The 8,515-nt window shown below is 37.1% G+C and overlaps 1 protein-coding gene across 1 annotated transcript; it reads left to right on the forward strand.

Moving 5' to 3' along the window:
* The first annotated feature begins 33 nt into the window (after positions 1-33).
* On the forward strand, positions 34-6,323 carry RPL9 (ribosomal protein L9). Its single transcript, XM_044680313.1, has 8 exons — positions 34-61; positions 632-678; positions 973-1,088; positions 2,482-2,577; positions 3,177-3,309; positions 5,099-5,179; positions 5,428-5,544; positions 6,256-6,323. The coding sequence occupies exons 2-7, from the start codon at positions 633-635 to the stop codon at positions 5,532-5,534; spliced, it is 579 nt and encodes a 192-aa protein (XP_044536248.1). The 5' UTR covers positions 34-61; position 632; the 3' UTR covers positions 5,535-5,544; positions 6,256-6,323.
* Positions 6,324-8,515: the final 2,192 nt, after the last annotated feature.

The following is an 8,515-nucleotide window of genomic DNA, read 5'->3' on the forward strand; positions in this document are numbered from 1 at the left end:
ATGCGTAAATACAAATACGTGATGACGGAAGACGTTCTTTCTTTGGCCTGTTCACTACCAGGTGAGTTGCTCTTCGCTTTCTTGAGTTTTCTGTATCCGAGTACATCGCTTCTGGGGAAAGCGTTTTCGTGGTTCCTTCGTCCCGTTCTTACACCCTAGTTCTTCCCCCATACAGCAAGCATTGAATGGGACCTCCTGTCTCGGACTATCCGCTTTACTGTAACCTTCTTGTGTCTCCCCCACCCCCGCTTAGCGCCGATAGTTTGCCCGGCATTAACTTCCGGTCTGAGATTCTTGGCCTCTTTAGTGTAAGAGGCTCTAAAGGGGCCGCGGGAACTGCGTGTACCTGGCAGGGAAGGTGCTTGGGGAACATGGGGAAGAGACCGCGGTCGGGGGAGAAGCGAAAACTGCTTCTGCAGGCCAGGCCTTCCCATCCTTCCCATTCCGAGGCCAGCCGCAGCCCTAGCAGCAAGTCCAGCACTCTTACTCCAGGCCCTTTGGAACCCCGTGTCCCCGAAATTTGTGCTTGGTTGCTCTCGGTGTCCGCTTTCTTCCTTTTCCCGCTGCTTTTTGCCTGTGGCACTTAGGTACTATCAGCTCTGTTTTTTCATCTTGGCTTTTTGGTTTTCAGAATGAAGACCATTCTAAGCAACCAGACGGTCGACATCCCAGAAAATGGTAGGGTTTTTAAAAAATATATATTAATCCTTTGTAAAGGTGTAAGCACATTTGTAGCGCTGTTTTTCCTGTATGGGAATTATTCAAAGGACAATTCAAGGTCTGCCCTTTCATTATTATTGTGTATAGTGTGTAAATTAAGAACAAGGCTGGATTTTGTAATCTGAAAATTTTGCCTTGAACCAATTTGATGTTTGGTGATTCTGTATGGCATTCTCTTAAGTACAGGGGAGGGAATTGCAGATTTATTGGTTCTTTTATTTTGTGGTCTCATTATTAAATTATCTCTCCTAGTTGACATTTCTCTTAAGGGCCGGACAGTTATTGTGAAGGGCCCCAGAGGAATCCTACGAAGGGATTTCAACCATATCAATGTTGAGCTCAGTCTCCTTGGAAAGAAGAAAAAAAGGGTAATGTGGTTATTATCAGTATTGTTTCAAAATAGCACTCCTCCCAGAAGAATGTAGGCTCTCATAGGATGGGAACTGTTTAAAATCGCTTCCTGTTCCCTATACCTCCTACAATACTTTAACATTAAAAGTTTGGTGAATCATTTTCTCGTGGTAATATTACTATTAATAGTTGTGGTACTGCTTAAACCTTGTCTCCTGCATTCTACTCCCTAAAACCTTTATTTTGGACATGAGGACACTAAGGTCCAGAAAATAGTTATGTATAAGATCTTGCACCTTGCCTCCAAAACTAATACTGGACATAGAGTTTAAAGCTTACATTTTAATTCTGCTTACTCGGTTATTTCTTAAATACCATCAATAAATGACCAATTATTAAGCACATGCTATGTCTCATGCAGTTTTTTCCTAGTCCTGTCTTTCTAGCTACTCCTTTATCCTCTCTCATTTTTTGTATCAACTCATGTTTTCATTATGTACTATGTTCTACTTAATACTAGGAAAATCCATCAAGCCTTTATTAAGTACTTAATATTATGTTGGCAATGGATGGCTCTTTCTGCAGGAGCCATAAAGTCAATTTTTTTTCAGGCACTGTTACAGGAGCGCGTACTGTGAACACTGTACGGCTCTCACTAAATTACATTTTTAAAGATGTGGCTTTTATGGCCAAAAATGTTGCCCACCCTTGGGTTAGACTGTCCTAAGCCCTGGAGATACTGTCCTTAGTTTATATTCTAATAGAGGTGACTTAATCACATTGAGGGTTGGAACTCTTTGTTTTTAATGTTTATTGAATTCACATTCACTTTTAGTAATTAAGTCTCTAAGGAATGAAGGCTAGATTAGTTTATATAATTTGAATTTATGTATTAGGGGAAAACTATTAAAATTATGCTCTTTTACTTCTATAACATATATTCTAATACTCCATTGAATAATGGGCTTTGCAGGGTTTGTTTCAGTCTCCATATAGATTACTTACACATTTGATACCTTATTTAGTTATATCTTATGTTGCTTAAAACATGCCTATTATTCCATCATGTATGGGAAGTTAAGTCCTATCCTTATTTTTATTGCCAGCAATTGTTTCTATAAAGCTTAAAACAATTTCAGATCCTAGTCCAATTCCTTTTTTGACTTCCAGAATTATTTAAAAACTCCATAAACTTTGCCTGATTGGACCATTTCATAGATTGACAATATAATATAGGCCATTAGGTAGTTAAGTTTTCAGCCACAGCAGCTCTAAAAGACCTAATATCTGTATTTGGTAGAGGAACTGAGATAGAAATTGATGGGAGAATGTTTCTGTGTCTTTTGAATTACAGAACTTAAGATCAATTGTCCCCTGGAAAACACCTTCTAAAATAATTTTCTTTTTCAGCTCCGAGTAGACAAGTGGTGGGGAAATCGAAAAGAACTGGCCACTGTACGCACAATCTGTAGTCATGTGCAAAACATGATCAAAGGCGTAACCTTGGTAAGAAGGAGATAAATGACTTTTTTGGCTTGAGAGTCTTTCCTTGTACCTCACTGATTGACTGTCTGTTTAAAAATGTGTATTGTTGGGAGGAAATCTGGTGATTAAATTAAAGGTTTTCCAAGTTTGGGATTGAAATGTTTGGGCAAATTTATTTAAAAGCAATTTCAAGGGGCAGTGAGTTCACTGAGTAGATTGAAAGAGCCTAGCCTAGAGCTACAGAAAGGTCTGTGTTCAAATATGACCCTGGATACTTCTTAGTTGTGTGAGCTTGGGCAAGTCACTTAACTCCATTTCCCCTTTGCTGCTCTTCTGCCTTGGAACCAATATGTAGTATTGATTTTAAGATGGAAGGTAGGGATTTTGTTTTGTTTTTAAAGGGAATTTCAGAAAGAATAATTGAGAATCTCAATTTCCTGTTGATGTTTGGCATATAACTAATTGATCTCCCTCACTTCAGTGTCTTCCCCTCCAATCTAAACTCTAGCTGCCAAAATAATTTTCATGGCAAAATGATTTGTTGTTTACTGGAAATCATTTTGAAAAATGCTTGTCTGTTTTGCAAAATTTAGCAGTTCTTAATTTGATGTTTTATACAGGGTTTTCGTTACAAGATGAGGTCTGTGTATGCTCACTTCCCCATCAATGTTGTTATTCAAGAAAATGGCTCACTTGTTGAAATCAGAAATTTCTTGGGTGAAAAATACATCCGAAGAGTGCGCATGAGGCCAGGTTTGTAGAAACTTTCATAGGAACTAGATTTTTAGGAAAACTTCTAACTAGTAAATGTATGTTTAACAGAAAACACGATTTATAATTCAAGAACATGTTTCTTGAAACTGGTGAAAGATAATAAATGGCATAAGCATGTACTAGCCTCTGTTAACGTAGAGTCTTCACTGTTGGAATCTTGGTGTTTTACAAAAACTCCAAACAAAATTTTTTTTTTAAATTTTAATTAATTTAGAATGTTTTTCTGTGGTTATATGGTTTCATGTTCTTTCCCACCTCCATCCCCCTCCCATGGCCAATGAGCAATTCTACTGGGTTTTACATGTGTCATTGGTCAAGACCTATTTCCATATTATTTGCAATAGACTGATCATTTACATCCCCAATCATATCCCCATCAACCCATGTGATCAAGCAGTTGTTTTTCTTCTGTGTTTCTACTTCCACAGTTCTTTCTCTGGATATGAATATTGTTCTTTCTCTTAAGTCCCTCAGTATTGTCCTGGATCGTTGCATTATGGTTGCTAGTAGAGAAATCCATTACATTTGATTGTTCCACAGTGTATCCATCTCTGTATACTGTTCTCCTGGTTCCGCTCCCTTTCACTCTGCATCAATTTCAGTTCACAGAAACAATTAGTTTTTAAAATATGATTTTTCCAACTGCTCTAAAAACCCATAAAGCTTTGTCCCTCTTGGCTTCTGGAGGCTTCCTGTATTTCCTAAAGGGGGAATATGGGTGAACCAACACAATAGAAAATTGAGCTGAAGCAGGATATAACAACCTTCTGAATGAAGTCTATACTGAATAAGCCTTCTTTCTCTTTCATCCTCTGGCGATCTTTAAGAATATTTTCTTAGAGGATTTATCCTTGTTTGGAACACTTTCTCTGAACAACTGAGATCCTAAGTTTACCACCATTAAGGAAATTGGTGTGTTATTTGATTCAGTTAGCGTATGTCATTTATTAAATATAAGTTCTGCACAGCATAAAAGTAATGTAATCAGATATCCATAGACTTTTAAATAAGTATCTATGTTGTAATGTTAAGATGTTGAAATTATTTGTTTTAGGTTGCCATCATCTAGGCATAGAAAATTTAACATTGCTATTATATTTAATAGAAGTAGAATTTAATCTATATTAAGTCATAACGTGACATTTTGTTAAGTCCCTGTTATGTGCAGGGCTCTGTGCTTATCCTGGAGGGATATAAAGTTTCATAAGCACAGTTAGTGTCAATAACAAATATATTTAATGGAAAGAATACAGGACTTGGATTCAAATCCTGGCTCTCAAAGTTCAATATCTTTGAGATAGGACAAATCATAACATACATATGCTTATAAATGTAGAGCTGAAAAGAATCTTAGAGACTCATAATAATCTTTGGGACTAAATTAATAATAATTTAGTCCCATAATAATTGGGACTAAAGTATTTAAAGGGTCTGAGATTTCATCAGTGTCTTAGTTTCTTTTGCATTTGTGCCTTCCTTGTGATTTGGTACCTGGTCTTTAACAGTTTTCATGGCCACAAAATTCATTATCCAGTGGCCAAGTAGGTAATGAGTTTCTCTGAAATTGGGCAGAACTTAACTAGTCTCTGGGGCTCATTCTCAAAACTTGCAGCTTTTGGCAGGACTTAACCTACCAAGATTCTGGGCTGCTGCTGTAATCTCAGAATCACCTCTACTTGCCTATGAGTTATCAGAGATAGGCATTAACTGTATTGTAATTTGGGATTGTATAAACATGCTTTTTCCATTTTTTTTTTAAATGTAATAGGTGTGGCTTGTGCTGTTTCTCAAGCTCAGAAAGATGAGTTAATTCTTGAAGGAAATGATATTGAACTTGTCTCAAACTCAGGTCAGTATGTTTAGTTTTTTTTATATATTTAAATTTCTGACCAATGTCACATAGGTGCCTTAGAAGAACAAATGATCCATACTTGATAGTTTGTCTTTTGTGCTTCACCCCCTAGAAATTTTAATAACCTGAGAAGAAGGAATGGTTTTTAGGTTTTCATCCAGGTTGACTGAATTGCAGAAAGGGTGATGCTGGATATGGGAATTAATTTAATTTGGCTTTGCCTCTACTATTTTGTACTCTTCTAGCTGCCCTCATTCAACAGGCCACCACAGTCAAAAACAAGGATATCAGAAAATTTTTGGATGGCATCTATGTTTCTGAGAAAGGCACCGTGCAACAAGCTGATGAATAAGTTGGAAAAGGTAAAAACGGCATTGCTTTTTTTCTTGAGGTGGCCTGGGGTTGTCAAAATATTCAGGCACCAGAAATTCCCATTTTGAATAAATATGAGCTAAGTACTTTTGAATTCAGTAGCAAGAATTATGGGTAGGCAGCAATAATATTTTCCAAACTTATAAAGCTAACGGTGGATAACAAGATTCTGTTCAGTTTTTCTTAGAGCAGTGATGGGCAAACTAAGGCCTGGATCTGGCCCGCGGGGAATAGTTTGCCCATCACTGTCCTAGAGGGAATAAACTAGTGTTTCTATAATTTTAAAAAACTTTAGTTTCAAGTGGCTTTGAAGAGATGACGCAAAGCATTTTGAAAACCTTAAAGCAGGGGGCAGCTGGGTAGCTCAGTGGATTTAGAGACATGAGGTCCTAGATTCAAATCTGACCTCAGACACTTCCCAACTGTGTGATCCTGGGCAAGTCACTTGACCCCCCCATTGCCCACTCTTGCCACTCTTCCACCTAGGAACCAATACACAGAAGTCAAGGATTTAAAAAATAAAAAGAAAGAAGGAAAACCTTAAAGCACTAAAAGTACTGTGTTGTTTCCATATATTGTGTTATAGAGACAAGATTGGGATATTCTTTTTCCTGACTTTCCATGTTCCCCTCATTGATCTGCAAACTTTTCCTTTGTGAATTGGTTGTATTGGATATATAAGAATTTTTTTCTTTCTGCAGATACCAAAGGCAGTGTCCTGAGGAGTCAACGCTTATTCAGATGTCAAAATAAAAATACCTTTTTGTCATTTGGGGACTTTTCTCTTTTTTTTCCCCTAAGTCTGATGCCAACCTGAGAAATAACACTTCAAAATGTGTTTGACTAGACATGTGGTGCAAAGAATTAGGCATGAAACTCTGGGTTCTTTGAAGGACAAGCCCCAGATGATCCTTCAAGTATAGAGGTTTTTACTAAAATGGCATCTTTGTTGTGGATGGGATTGAGAGGTAGTGCTCTGATAACAAAAATAATGAAAACATTGCATAGCTTACAGTTGAATTTAAGATAATATGGAGGGAACATTATTGTATGAGTGGGCTAAGTTATAATTCCCATGGACAGGAAGCTTCCAGAATTGATCTCCAGGAGACCTTCATAGTAAATATGTTGATTAGTTTGGAATCTTTTCATCTATCTCATGTTTCCTGGAAAATTATAGTTTGAATAGAAAGAATTGGGGATTCTAATTTGTTACATAAGAAGGAAGAAGGAAATCACAGCACTGAGTCAAATAAGAAGGAACTAAATGCTCTGGTGGCTGTTCTCTTAATGTTCAGTCCCCCTGAAAAATTGTCTTTTATAAAGTAATGAATAGTAGTCTCCTTTATTTTAAACCCCCACTGTCTTAAAATCAATACTGGAAAAAAACTCCATACTGATTATCAGTTCCAGGGTAGAAGAGTAAAAGACTACGCAACTGGGGTTGTGTGATTTGCCTAGGGTCACACAGCTAGGAAGTATCTGAAGCCAGTTTTGAACCAAGCACCTCTTGTCTACAGGCCTGGCTCTATTCACTAAGCCACCTACTTGGTACATGAAATTACCTTTTTTAAATCTGTTATTCACCTAGTTCAGTGATGTGAGAAATGTCCTTAGATATGTGAGTAGGGGGAGCAGTGAGTACCCCTCTGACACTCGCTATAGGTTTGCCACCACGTACCTAGTTAAAGAGAAACAGGCTGGCTCATGTGCAGCTTGCTAGAAACAAAATATTTCTCAGCCAATGAAACCTAGAAGCTGGTGGAATGATTTGGGAAGATTGTAGGCAGAGGAATGAGCTGAATTTAAGCAAAGAAGCTAAGTTTAAGTGTAGCAAGGAAATGTGTGGGTGTCAGAATGTAAGGATTTGAATACTTGCCTAAAATGAGTTTTTTCTGGAAGATTTCCACAGGAAGGGATAGAAGGGAGAGAATTTGGAACTCAAAACCTTTTTTTTATGAACATTTTAAAAAATTGTTTATATGTAATAGGGCAAAAATATGTTTTTTCATAGATGGATCTCTGGGAAGGAAGGGCTACAAGGGAAAAGATAAGATGTAAAAATATAGCAGCACAAATCTATACTAAAAATCAAAGCCATTTCTGTTTCCCCTTAAAAAAATGAAACTTTCTGATATTAAATCCATTGAAGATAGTTCTTTGACCAGAAATTTTCTGTGGCAGCTATGTAGGAATTGGTTGGGATAAATACAGAGCTCATCTCTCAGGGTTGTTTCCCTAGAATGTGACTTTGGGACCTGTCTGGAATCAAGAAATTTATTTCTTAGGCTTAACTGGGATCCCAACCTAAATAGCAACTCTCACCCCAGACTTGGATTACTGCAATAAGATTAATCTTCCCCACTGCAGGCCAACCTCTTCTGAACAGGTCCCTGTAATTTTCCTAATGCAAAGATGTGATCACTTCACAACCTGCACCCCTTTCAGTCTTCCATTGGCTCCTAATTCCCACAAATATAAAAATTTCTTGTTAAGGCCCCAACTGGATGCCATATTTTTCCAGCCTTAAACCTCAGTTCTCTCCATGTCTTCTGTAATCCAGTAATAAGAGTCCTTAATGTTTATTGATGACATGTTTCTTACATTTTTTTATTCTTTTGATTTTGCTTTATTGCTATCTTGTGAGGAATTAGCTTCTACTTGCCCAGTTCTAGTCTTTAAAGACTCATTTTAAGCTCTGATCTTTTGATTTTTCCCATTCAGTTTGGTTCTCCAGTGTTCTTATTACTTCATTTGATTTCTGTGCCTCTTTCCATGTTGGGCAATTTTTGTCTTTTAAGCTGTTATTTTTTTATTAAATTTCTTGGTTTTTGAACTCCTTTTTAGGTTTGAAAGCTTGTAACCAATTTCCTTTTTTTTTTTTTTTTTTTTTTTTTTTTGAAAGTTTGGATGTGTTTGCTTGTTTGTCATTCTGCTGTTGCTTCTTTTATTTTGCTCTTT

The sequence above is a fragment of the Gracilinanus agilis genome, chromosome 6 (assembly GCF_016433145.1).
Source record: "Gracilinanus agilis isolate LMUSP501 chromosome 6, AgileGrace, whole genome shotgun sequence".
NCBI lineage: Eukaryota > Metazoa > Chordata > Mammalia > Didelphimorphia > Didelphidae > Gracilinanus > Gracilinanus agilis.

Excerpts from the sequence above, each read along its gene's own strand:
- RPL9 (XM_044680313.1), top strand. The coding sequence starts at position 633 with ATGAAGACCATTCTAAGCAACCAGACGGTCGACATCCCAGAAAATG. Across the intron at positions 679-972 it reads GGTCGACATCCCAGAAAATG|TTGACATTTCTCTTAAGGGC; the intron begins GTAGGGTTTTTA and ends TATCTCTCCTAG. Across the intron at positions 2,578-3,176 it reads TGATCAAAGGCGTAACCTTG|GGTTTTCGTTACAAGATGAG; the intron begins GTAAGAAGGAGA and ends TGTTTTATACAG.